The sequence below is a fragment of the Hyperoodon ampullatus genome (assembly GCF_949752795.1).
Source record: "Hyperoodon ampullatus genome assembly, chromosome: 10".
NCBI classification, from domain to species: Eukaryota; Metazoa; Chordata; class Mammalia; order Artiodactyla; family Ziphiidae; genus Hyperoodon; species Hyperoodon ampullatus.
Genome location: NC_136923.1, coordinates 50,232,606 through 50,245,736, shown reverse-complemented (window position 1 = coordinate 50,245,736; position 13,131 = coordinate 50,232,606). Strand labels below are relative to the sequence as shown.

The window sequence follows — 13,131 nt, the reverse complement described above, 5'->3', positions numbered from 1 at the left end:
ATCAGGAAAGCAAAACTCTGGAGAAATCTACATTGGATGTACATTGCCTTGGCCAGAACTGTGTCATAAGCCATTTCCAACTGTCAGGAAAGCTGGACACACTGCTGTTCCAAGAAAAAATGGAGGTTTTGTGAGGAAAAGAGAAGTAGGGACCGGAAGTTGGGTACACAGCTAACAGAGTCTGCCTTGGGGGGGGGGGCAGTGCAAAAAAAAAAGTAGAGTCCTACAAAAATAAAAAAAGGTTGAGAGCTGCTTTGAGAGTGATATAAAGTTGATTGAGACCTAATCCAATCTACAAGGACTTTACAAATTTAGGGTGGGAGACACACAAAAAGGGAGTGAATACGATACAAATTGAAATAAGAACTGGACCTGTGTTGCAAGCATTATGTTATGGTAGACCCAAGGAGCAATTACTTCTGATTGGAATGATGGAGGCGTCTTCATTGATCTATTTGAGTACTTCCTATGTACCAGGCATTTCAACACTAATTGCAAAGGTCTCCCCAGTGAACAAGACAGAAATCGTGCCTGCCTTCATGGAGTTCACATTTTAAGGACAGAGACAAGAAACAATTAAACAAATAAAATGAACTCCAATTGTGACAATCCTGACATAGCAGGTGGCTTTCTCCAAGGGTGAGAGGGTGTTCCCAGACAGAGAAACAGCATGAACAGAGGCTCAGAGGCAGGAAAGTATATCCTCCTTGGTCACTTATGGCTGAAATTCCGAGTGAGGATGGAGGAACATGGTCAGCTTGGGTTGGCTGCAAATGCCTGGCTTGGTCAGAGTAAAAGCAGGACTGATTCTTGGCTTTATCACTTACAGTATGTCCTTTACCACTCTGACTCCCAGGACATCATCTACAAATTGGAATAATAGTCCCTCATAGAGCTGTAGGGTGGGTTTAATGGAACAGTGCCACACAGTAACTGCCTGATGAGATGGATTGGAGGATTAAAGGAGATGATACACGTGAAGTTTTAGGAATAGTATGTGACACATCCGAAGGACTCAAATGTCAGCTGTAACTAATACCATGCTTGTCATCTTGTTACTTCTCCTCCACAGAAATGAGGAAGTTAGTACAAGCTGGCTTCCTCCTCCATCCTCCACCCCCTCACTACTTGTGTTTTGTTACTACAACTCGTGGTATTTTTATTACTGTTAAAACTAAATTACGTGTCATCTGTTCTAAATTACGTGTCATCTGTTTCATTAAGTATTTATAACAGGTGAATTGTCTTTGTGAACCGTTTATACCAGTCATTTTAACTTAACCATGTTTAAATTATTTCAAGTGCAAGTTCTTTTATGCCTCGAGTTTTCCATATTTTCCAATGCTTTTGTTTTCTCTGCTCCTGAGTGGTCATTTGTCTGGGTTGAGAATACTTGGGTCATGACTTTGTCTTACATTGTTTCACATTGGAGAAGAGAAACTTGAAGTGAGTCTAAGGTTTCTTTCTTCATGGGTGACCCACTTTCCTGCCTGTGTGTTTGGATGTCCTCCTTTTCTTTTGACACCTTGACGTTCTGACAGGACACTTGAACCTGCTGGCAGGAAACGAGATATCTCTTTTCACCAGGCTGACCCGACACATGGTGGTTCCCTCATTGATGGGTTTGTCTTCTTCCCTCATTTAGCCCAGGAATTCTCTTTTATCTTTGAATAATGCTGCCGTTCTAGTCATTCTGAAGTCTTCTTCAGGATCCAATTATTTCTTTATGTCTTCTCTAATGATTTTCATCTTCTTGTATCTTTGTAATAAGTCCTGTGTTTTATGTGAGCTTCTCAAACATAACCCCACATTGTAGGATCACCTTTCTGCAGAGTGAGTCCTTTTTGCTATTACCTTTCCTGTTTTAAATTTTACTGTGGTATTTACTGCTTGCTACAAATTCTTTTCTTGACTCTAGCGAATCCCTTCCTTGCTAACTGAGTTTGATCATCTCAGCTTTCGTATCTTATTTTTCAGAGATTATATGTTTCCAAATGTATTGAAAGCACAGAGTGTATATAAAATTTACTTTTTATTCCAATAGTAAGCGTTTTCACAACTATGTTCTTCCCTTACCACCTGAGTGGTATAATATTTACTTATGTTTTAGAGGTTTTCACACACACCATATTATTGGTTTATGTTTTATGTTCTTTCATTTCTAAATGAAATGAGTTTTTCAAGATCTGGAATTTCTGCCTAAATATAGTGAGAAAAGTCGCCTTTGATCACTTTAGGAGTCAGGTAGATGTTGTTAGAGTCCTTGTGTTATGTCTTGAGCTAGAAGGGAGGTCAATGTTAAGTACCTATCATTAGTTGACTGAGACAGCAGCCTCAGGAATCACATAGAATAAGCAAATAGTACATCTTCAGTAAATGTCGGCCGTTAACAGCAGCAGCAGCATTGATCAATTTTGACTCCATAAAATTTTAAGTTCATCCTCCATAAATGCGTTGAGTAAATAAAGTCAAAGATGAATGACAAACTGAGGGGAAAAGGAGAGGAAAGTTTTCATCTCACTTGGGGAGATACATGGGCAGATATTCATTTTACAGCACTAAACTCAGGCTTGTGAGTGAAAAAAAAAGCATGGGAGATGTAACTCACTCTTTAATTGTGGTCTAATATTCCATCAAATGGGGTACTGGATTAATTAACTGTTTCTCTATGGATGGACATTTGATTGCTTCTAGTATTTTCTTGAGGCAGAGACCTGCATTTGTTCACCAAAATCCATTTTCATTTCTTCCTGGCTATACAAATGGCTGATGAAGTTTTTATAAATCTATAAAATATGTACATAACAATAAAAAGACCTATAAACTACTAGATAATGATTAAATTTTGAGCAGTTATTTTCTGCCCAGATAGCAGTTCATAGGTACCATTCCCTAACAAAACTAACCAGGGCTCCTTGGAGAAATGCTGGCTGCAAGACTGGAACAGGGAAAATATAAGATAAGCCTGGAGAACCCTGTAGTGTTAGCAAGTAAGGAAGTCTTCAAAGATAGTCAGGGCATGTGGAAAAGGACACAGATTCAAACCTAAAGGAGCTTCCAGTGACCAAACCTGGGACAATTAGAGTAACAAAATGATGGTAGTAGGAAATTGTAACTCAGAATAAAGCAAAGATCCATCAGTCCATACTAACAGAAACAAATAATAAATAGGTGAAGAGGAGGAGAATACTAATTAATTAATATAGAAGGATAATGGAAATAAACTATCACCATTAGGCAAACACCAGGTAATAAGTTTTGCAGGCAAGAATCATTGATGGATGTTGAAATTAGAGGACAAATGCATGATGAGAAACAGGATATTTACATCATCTCAAAGTAGTTTCCCTACATGAAACTCATTCATTACAAAGAGAGAAAGAGTAACTTTACAGTGGAGCTGCCTGGCTAATATCACCTCAGCCCACTGACCAAAGTTAATATCACCAGTAACAGGACATACTGATGTCAGGTACCTCCTAATATGCTGCATTGAGAAGAACACATCACTTTTGTCCTATTCTTACTGAAAATATATAACCTCAATCTAATAATGAGAAAACATCAGACAAATCCAAATTGAAGGACATTCTACAAAATACTGTTTTGTAGACCTCAAAAAGGTAGAGGTTATGAAAGACAAGAAAGACTGAGGACCTAACATAGATCGAAGAGACTAAGGAAATGAAATTAAATGCAATATGGAATCCTGGATTGGATCCTGGACCAGAAAAAAAGGCATTATGGGACAACTGGAAAAATCTAATAAGATCTGTAGATTAGTTAACAGTTTTATATCAGTGTTAGTTTCCTGGTTACAATCTATTTACTATATTGTACTATGTAAGACATTAACATTAGGGGAAAGTGAAAGTTACACGGGGATTCTACTATTTTGCAATCTTTGTATTACTAAAATTATTTTTAAATAACAAGTTAAAAAAAAAATAGGTCATGCAGTTTTCACTATGTTGCCCTTTCATAGGTGAGCAATCCAGAGCCCTGCTGAACTGAAGAATTCAGAATAATTTTCTAACACCTAATAGCTAATGTTTAAAATCAGTAGGTTTTTTTTTCCTCATTTGGTGTAATCTAAATCTGGGGATTTTTCTTAATTATCTGAAAGAAGCAGATCTGTTGTTCATTTGAGGAAAGAAACTGCCCTTAGCCCTTATCTTTAGCTAAATAGATTGTTAAAACCAGAGAAAGCGTCAGATGGGGCTTTAAACAGAATTGGGATTCTATTTGCTGCTCTGATTCTCCAAGCTGCTATTAAAGCAAAAACCGTTTACTAGGTTCCTATAAATCTATTGTGCAGCTTTAGAGGGGTTCTGCAGTGCTTTCAAAATGAAAAGTCAAGGATCAGAAACAGTGTATGAAATACACAAAGGATTCAGCCTGTAAATTGACAATCCATTAGCCACTTTTTTCAACAACTAAGTTTTTCTTGAGTTAACAGAATACAAAATAGCAGAGCCAAGGTATGGAAAAGTCTCCAGATGTAGACTCAGATACTTATGTTCAAGTTCTTTTTTCTTTAATTGAAGTATAGTTGACTTACAATATTATATTAGTTTCAGGTGTACAACATAGTGGTTCAAAGTTTTTATAGATTATATTCCATATAAAGTTATAAAATATTGGCTATGTTCCCTGTGCTGTACGTTACATCTATGCAACTTATTTACTTTATACCTAGTAGTTTGAACCTCTTACTATCCTACTATATATGTATATGTATGTGTGTGTGTGTGTGTATCTGAATCACTCGCCTCCTAAGTCTCCCTTCCTCCAGCGTCAGTCCAATTTATAGCCAGAAGGACTTGACGTGCAGAAGGTGTGTTCTGCTCCTTTGCTGGTTCCAGGCCCTCACCTCTGTAGGGCTCAGTCTCACAGAGCGATTGCTCCATAGCCCCCTCGCAGTTAGCTTTGCTGGAGATGGAGGGTCCTCTTCAAAATAAGTGCTGTGCTCCCAAGGGCTCGTGACTCCCTTCCCCTGTATCAGTGAGGATGCGCTAGGTTACAGTTCAGTAACAAACACTCCAAGATAACCCAGGAGCTCCTCCTTCCCGCTCCTTTGGCAGTTCCAGCCCCTCTGCTGGGTCTGGGCTGTAGGGTGGAGGGAAAGGGACAAGAGTCCTGGCGGCCCATAGTTTCTGACCTTTTATGTAGGTTACTGCTGCTTCTCAGGCTAGCCCTTTCGGGCTGATGATGCCCCATTGCTGGTCTTAGTGGGGCTTCTCTAGAGGGCCCTGCAGGGTGTTCCCACCCGACGCTATACAGTTCCCTGAAGTAGAACACTGGCTTCACATGGTCCCGGCCAACTTCAAATGGGCAACAAGGCACAATCCCACCACATGTTTGGAAGGTGCGGAGAACAGCACTGTATTGCTGTGTACACACGATAGATACTCAACTTAATGGTTCAAAACACCAGCCATCTCTTTAGTTGATGATTCTATGGGTTGACAGTTTGAGCAGGACTCAGCTGGGCAGTTCTACTGGTCTCATCTACGCTCCTTGATTCCCTGCAGGGAGCAGGGTGGCTCTGGTTTGGGGGTGTCACTCGAGTGACGGGGGCTTCTGGACTGTGTGTCTCTCATCGTCCTTCAGGCTATATCAGGTTTGTGCATATGGCAGTTTGGCAGGTTTCCAAGAGGGCAGACAGAAGCATACAGGGCATCTTGAGATCTGGGCTTGGAAGTGGCTCAAAGTTGCTCTGCTGCCTGCTGTTGGTCAAATTCCCCAAACCAACAAGATTCGAGGAACTCCAGCTTTGATGGGAGGAGCTGTGAGGTCACCTTGAAGAGGGGCATGGGAAGGGGAAGGGTAGAGAACTGTGGCATCCACCCCAAGCACTAAGACCACCACATCTTCCTGATCTTCTGTGGGAGAAGTTGGGGGGCTGATGGCTAGATTAGGTGGCTAGACTCGGCAAGGCCAGATCAAGACATCTTGTGTGTCCAGTAGGGGTGTCTGACCACACTTGATGGAGGCCTTTATTAGAATAGTGTGATGAGCACTTTTTTGTCTACAGCTTTGGGGCTTAGACATTAATTCCAGGCAACAGGCATGGATATTCAATCACAAAAGGAAAACTACCTTAAAGGTGAAGTGACCTACTACAGGTCATGCAGCTGCTAAGTGGTTCATTTCTTTTATCTGGGGAGAGGGGAAACTATGCACTAAGGGCTGGTGATTAAAAAGCATAATGGGGCTTCCCTGGTGGCGCAGTGGTTGGGAGTCCGCCTGCCGAAGCAGGGGACATGGGTTCACGCCCTGGTCCCAGAAGATCCCACATGCCGCGGAGCGGCTGGGCCCATGAGCCATGGCCGCTGAGCCTGCGCATCTGGAGCCTGTGCTCCGCAACGGGAGAGGCTGCAACAGTGAGAGGCCCGCGTACCGCAGGAAAAAAAAAAAAAAAGCATAATAAATGCCAGAGACTTAAAAGGCCACTGTGGCTGGGATGGGCAGAGCAAAATACGGTGGTGTGAGCTGTCATTGGGATCCAGAATCTACCAGTCCCTGGAGCCCATGGCAAGGAGCTTTTCTTTAAATTTATAAAGAACAAAGGGAACTCTGTGAAGGATTTTAAACAACAGGCTCACATCTTATTTCCAAAAGACCCTTCCGGCTGCCATGTGAAAATTAGATTGGAGGTGCAGACTGGACCAAACCGAGTTAGGATTCCTCCAGCCCTGTGTGCTTCCACTCCATGGGTACCAAAGGCAAAGGAGAAGTGGTCTAGTTTGCCATGACCAAAACCGAGAGGCAGGGCCCAGGGAGGAGCAGAGAAAGTCAAATGGATAATTTCACACCGTGCCCTCCTCAAACACACGCACACGCACACGCACACGCACACACACCGCTTTGGACCCAAGCAGGCTTGAGAAGTTCCAGCTTGTGTTCTGTGATACTTTAGCCAGATTAATTCCGAGTCAAACAGTGGCCTCCTCTGCTTTGCTGTGTGAACAGACAGATGGCTGCCAAGGGACCACAGCAGAGAAAGACCAGCAGAGACCCCAGCATGAGGGACCCAGCCTTTGAGCCCAGGAGTTCATACAATTAATATTTCCAGTGATTCCAATTCAAAAGGCAAATGGTGTCCAAAGCAGTGGGATATTTTGACAACACGTGGGTGGGAGGGCAGGGAGGCAGAGAAGAGGGGCAGGCGGTGGAATAGGGGCTGCTGACATCACCCCCCCCCAGGGACATCTGTGAGCCTCCCCAGGGGCTGAGGAAGTCCGTAGGAACAGAGCAGTCCATGGAGCAGGCCTCAGCCCCACAGCAGGAGTCTGCACGATTGATCGTAAGTCTGTTCTGTCATTGCATTGCAGCTCCAGAAACTAAAACGATCACTTTCTTTCAAGACCAAGAGTTTACGGAGCAAAAGTGCTGACAACTTCTTCCAGCGAACCAACAGCGATGTGAAACTGCAGGCAGACATGCTTTCGGAGGTCAGCCCCAGCTCCAGCCTGCTCCCTGGCCCCGGATGCCTGACATCCACAGTCACCAGGGCCGGCCTGTACCCAGGTGGCGGCAAGGCCCACGCCTTTCAGGAGCACATCTTCAAGAAGCCCACTTTCTGTGATGTCTGCAACCACATGATCGTGGGTAAGCCGTCCCTCTGCCTCTGAGTCCAGGTCCCTGCATCCCTGCAAAGCCAGGTGAGAGGGGTGTACCTGAGTCCGGGTCCCCGTGGACAGACTCTGAGCCTGTCTGATATGCAGGAGGGTTGTTTGGGAGCGTTTGGGGTAACAGTATGTGTCAACAGGTAAGGGAAGCAGGGCTGGGCAGAGGGAGACGCTGGGTTGTGGTACAGATGGAAGAAAGCTCCCAGCCGATCCCCGGGGAGCTCTCAAGCCCCGTACAGTCATCTCGCGTTGAGGCCAGAGGTCTGGGACTTTGTACCCCTGCATCACCTCTCACTGGGTACGGGCAGCCCCTGGGGAGGGGGCAAAATCTTGAACAGAGCAATTCTTTTTAGCTAAGGGCAGTGAAGGGAGAGGGAATCCGTGGGAGGCAATCAAGGTGCCGGGCAGTTGGGGTTCGAATGCCTCTGTTCTGCAGGGAGATCTGAGTGACGTGTTGCAGGGTCCTCTCCAGTATGCGTGGCCGTGTCTATCTGGGATCGCCTGGGCAGGGGGTCTGTGGCTTGGTGACCTACAGGTGAGTGACAGAGACAGGCAGCTGTGGAAGGCAGGAGACCTCAGGGAGGCACTGACCCAAGCAGGAGAGGGGATTCGGTTGGACTGGTGATTACAACTCTGGACCCGGAAAGGACTCACTCCTGGTACCTCAGAGAAGTGGTGATAGCCTGAGCGTCTTGGGGGTTGTGCCCAGATGAAGAGAATGACCTATAAAACGTCCCAGCTAGAAGGAAGACCTGAGCCATTGAGAGCCAGGCGCACAGAAATTCTGCAGTTAACACTCTTCTGTCTGTCCCATGGTGGAAACCCAGTGACCAAACAGATGGAGGAAACCATAAAGGTACTTCGGGTGGAACTTAGAGTGAATTGAAACCCGTTGTTTCAAGAACAGCAGTGTGTCCTGGTGATTGACGGGTCACTGCAGAACAAGAGAGAAGGGGGAAGGAGACGCCCATGTGTGCTCTCAAGGGGCAGTTAGGATGTACCCACCCTAGGAGAAGTTGAAGGGCAGGAGGCTGGAATTAAGAGAGGAAATGAGGCTGGAAATCAAACGATGCAAGGCTGACCGAGATGGGGACTGTCTTCTTGAGATGGTGCTGATCCTGCAGATATGAAGCCAAGCAAAGCCTAGAGTGCCTGGACAGCCACTGAGAGGGTAACAGGTGTGAGAGACAGGCCTTCCCCACGTGGGGTCCCAATGCCAGGCCCACGCCTTACCTCCTGCTCACTTACGGCCTGGATGCTGCAGCGCTGGGCTTGGCCGTGAAGGCTTCAGGGAAGAACACTTTAAGATCAAGAGCCTGTTTCCCAAGCTGGGATCCAGGGCCCAGTGTGGGCCTGATATGTCGTTCATCTCACCTTCCAGCTCCTCAACCCTGAAACCCACCCTTCCCAGCCCCCCGTTTCCCCTTCAGTACCCATTTCCCATGGCCCAGCACCTCTTCTGAGTATGACAGTTGTCTCAGGTCGGATTCCCCAGAAGCAGAGCCTGACATGGGGACTCAAGTGCACGTAATTTATTGAGAGGGTGCTCTCAGGACGAGGGAGAGAGGGAAGCGGATGGAGAAGGGGAGGAACTAAACTAGGAAGTGGTGTTAGGTGGATCCTGCGGGAGTCTGGAGCATGAGTTTCACCAGTTGGTCCTTCCTTGAGGCCAGCCTTTGGTATCAGTGGGCTTCCCTCCTCCTCCCATGATGGAGGTCATTTCAAACCCCTGAGTAAAGTGGCTCATGTTCTGCCGATGGCAATTTTCTGAAGAAAGGGGCAGCTGTGGGCCATGAGCAGCCAGCACACATACCACCAGTGTTATTAGTAAGGTTTTGCTGCTATAACGAATTACCACAAACTTGGTAGCTTAAAACCACACATATTTATTATCTTATAGTTCTGGAGATCAGAAGTCCACAATGAGTCTCACTGGGCTAAAATCAACGTGTCCACAGAGCTGCATTCCTTTCTGGAGGCTCTAGGGGAGAATCCACGTTCTTGTCTTTTCCAGCTTCTAGAGGCTGCCCACACCTTGGCTTGTGACCCCTTTTTATCTTCAGTGCAATGAAGCATGGCAGTGGCAGGTCACGTCTTTCTCACACCACCATCCCTTTGGTCCTGACTCTCCCCCTTTCCTAAGGATTCTTGTGATTACACTGGACCTACCTGGGTAAACCAGGATAACCTTCCCATCTCAAGGTCACCTGATTAGCAGCCTTACTTCCATTTGCACCCTTGAGTTCCCCTTGCCACGTAACATAACTACTCACCAGTTGTGGGGATTAGGACATGGACATCTTTGGGAGGCCATTGTTCTGCCTATACCTACCCAGTACAGGGTATCTGGGCAGGGCATCAGCAGTGTCCACCATGGCAATAGAAGAAAACCTGAGTTGAAGATCACAAGACTGGCCTCTGTTGATTCCTTTCCATCCTGTCTCTGATGCCAGTCATGTGATGCTTGTTTTCCAGCCAAAGGCTTTGTGATGTCACAGGGTGAGAGGCCATCTTACTTTGAAGTGGGCAGAGAGGTACCTTTCCATATGGTACACAGAATGGGGAGAGCGCTGATCCATGTTTTGCTCCTGGCTATTCCCATGAAACAATTAGCCCCTTCCCTTCCCAGATGAAATGAGATGAGGGAGTGAGGATGGTAGAAAGACCATGCGTGTAGAACCAGACAGCCTGGATTAGAGCCCCGTGCAGCTGTGTGACCTCGTGCCAGTGACTTGCCTTCTTTGAACCTGTGTCCTCATTTTATGTGGAGATGATAATACCACCCTCAGGGTTTTGTGTGGATTAATGAACTGGCAGAAGGGAAGTACCAGGCATCTAATAGACCTCAGTAGAGGAAGGTGATTGGAACTGATATCATTATCATTATTATTAAACAAGGAAATAGTCATTTTCCTAAGGAAGAGAAAGCTATTTAGAGGGTAAACCAAATTAGTGTAACAAAAAAATTTTTTTGACACTTTATAGGCATAAATAATTAAAAACATAATGTCATGGTAACAAAATAATTAGTCCCTCATCTACACAGCAGTGTTTTACATACACCTTAAAGATTGCCTCTGATTCTGCATTTCCCATTCTGTGAGGGATAGGAACAAGCAAGCAGGTGTCTAGAAGAGAGTGATCAGAATGGTGAGTGGTGTGCCAAAATAAGATTGTGAGGAAACCCTGGGAGTTTGGTGTGGAAAAGACTTTGGATGTGCAACTGTGTTTTAAAATACCATATTGGAAAAGTCAAGAGACTTACTCTCTGTGCCTTTAGAGGGAAGGGTTGGGAGCAAGGGGTAAAGTTAAAAGACAAATTTCAGGGAGAATATAACCATTTAACTGAGGCACTTGACCGGTAATTGAAGGGCCTGCCTTATGAGTAGCAAGTAGTTTAACTTCCCCCAGGTGTAGGTCGTCTTGAAGATCTTCCCCTACTTAATTATCCGATGTTCTTTGAAATGAGACTCTGCTGCTTCCCAAAGAGACCAATGTCTGTCATCGTTGAACGTGGAAATATCAGTGGTTTCCAGTGTAGCCGGGAAGGCAGGGTTCCGCGGTGTCCTTCACCTTTGGCCAAGACCCAGTTGGTGGGGGGAGGGTGTGTCTGGGGGGGTGTTTATTCAAAATGGGGAGCAACATCAGCCACTTTTGCAACCATACACAGAGGCCTGTCCTCATCCTCAGAAAACCATTATCTATTCACACTCTCATTTTCTAGTCACTATTGTTATTCATGTTCTTCCTTCCAACAGGCCACATTTAGGAAGAGTGCTTTGTGTCAGTCAAGGATTTCCGAAAAATTGCCGTATCACAGCTACTCTAAAACTCCAGTGTGCTCAAAACAGCTTTCTTTTACTCTTACTCAGCATCTTCAGATCACCTAGGGTTTGGCTGATCCAAACTCAGCTCAATTATTGCGTCCTCTCTCTCTTCCTTATCTCTTACCCTTTCCTTGGACCCGTGGGCTGCCCATGCCATGTCCTTCTAATGGCAAGGACAAGTGGAAGCATACAGAGGTTCCTAGGGCCTTGGGTTGGAGGAACCCAACTGTCACTTCTGTGGGTACTCCACCAGGATGTGGGTCAAACCCATGTCCAGGGATGGAGAAGTGCACTCTGCCCCCAGTAGCAGGGATAGCAAAGCCACCTGCAAAGGACAGAGTGAAGAATGTTAATAATCCAGCCTACCACTGGGCTTAGGATGGCCTCTGCACTATGGAGCCTTTTTTGTTGGGAGACACTACTAAGTCTTAGTGCTAAACTACCTTCCACGTCCCTTCTGCATCTGGAAGTGATGCCTGGCATCTGACCATTACCGTGGCAGGGAGGGGTCTCATGTCTTGTGCTCAGAACTCTGAGGCAATTTGGCCTCCAACTTCATTTTTGTGTCTACCTACCTAACTTCGGAATTGGATGCATCATTTTCAATTTCCACACAGATTTCCACCGGTCCTTTTCAAGGCAGTGCTATTCATAACCCTTAAATAGGTGATGATGAGTCTCTATTTTCAGTCTCATGACTGAGTGTGAAAAGACCGACAGCCTGTGTCTTTTTAAAACAACTAATGGAAATGAGTTCACCTCTGAGGAATGTCACAGTCGTTACGCTAAAGAGGGTTCCAGGTACACCTCAAGTACAGTGACAATTTTGAAAGATTCTGTTTTGAAAATCACACCAAAAAAATGCTTTGTGTTAAAGAGAATTTCACTATACTTTTCTCTTCTCAGAATTCAATGTATAATGTAACTGCCTCTTTAACATAAAAAGAAAGAGAAGAAAGAAAAAACAGTCAACAAGGTACACTGCTCTTTTCAAAGATGAAAACCAAGTAAACCAAATAGTAGGCTCCTTCAAGGAAAGGAGGAAGGGTATTAGAGAGGTGATGTGAGACCGGAGGGAACGGGGAGAGGGAAAAGGCAGAGGAGGGAGGTGAGGAGAGGAAGAGGAGTGAGGTAAAGCAGAGGCTGATGGACGTCATCCCTCCCGAAACACTGCCCAGGGCTTGTCATCTGTGATACAGCACAGCGGATCTGCCCCTTTTCTTTACTCCGCAAACCTAACCTCCTGTCTCTACATAATCACCTGAAGATTTGTATTTTTTTTTTTTTTTTTTTTTGCGGTACGCGGGCCTCTCACCGCTGTGGCCTCTCCCGTTGCGGAGCACAGCTCCGGACGCGCAGGCTCAGCGGCCATGGCTCATGGGCCCAGCCGCTCCGTGGCATGTGGGATCTTCCCGGACCGGGGCATGAACCCGTGTCCCCTGCATCGGCAGGCGGACTCTCAACCACTGCGCCACCAGGGAAGCCCAAGAGTTGTATTCTTTAAGCCTCAACTCATCTTCATTTTCTAAATTCTGGGGAAAGACCAGCTGCTACTATCCCCTTAGAATGACATTCCAGAGAACACATTAAAGCAGGTTTTTTCCTCTCAACTGAGAACCAAAGGTTATGTAATGATGGCCAAGAAAAATCAAATCTCATTTGTGCAGTTT

At 45.4% G+C, this 13,131-nt stretch overlaps 1 protein-coding gene across 1 annotated transcript in view; it reads left to right on the top strand.

Moving 5' to 3' along the window:
* The window catches only part of STAC (SH3 and cysteine rich domain), a gene marked incomplete at both ends in the record, with an annotated part of 100,673 nt that overhangs the window by 28,518 nt on the left and 59,024 nt on the right, over positions 1–13,131 (top strand). The window contains 4 exon segments of the mRNA XM_079712136.1: positions 6–68; positions 70–114; positions 116–163; positions 7,338–7,614. Coding sequence (XP_079568262.1) covers positions 6–68; positions 70–114; positions 116–163; positions 7,338–7,614 — 433 coding nt within the window.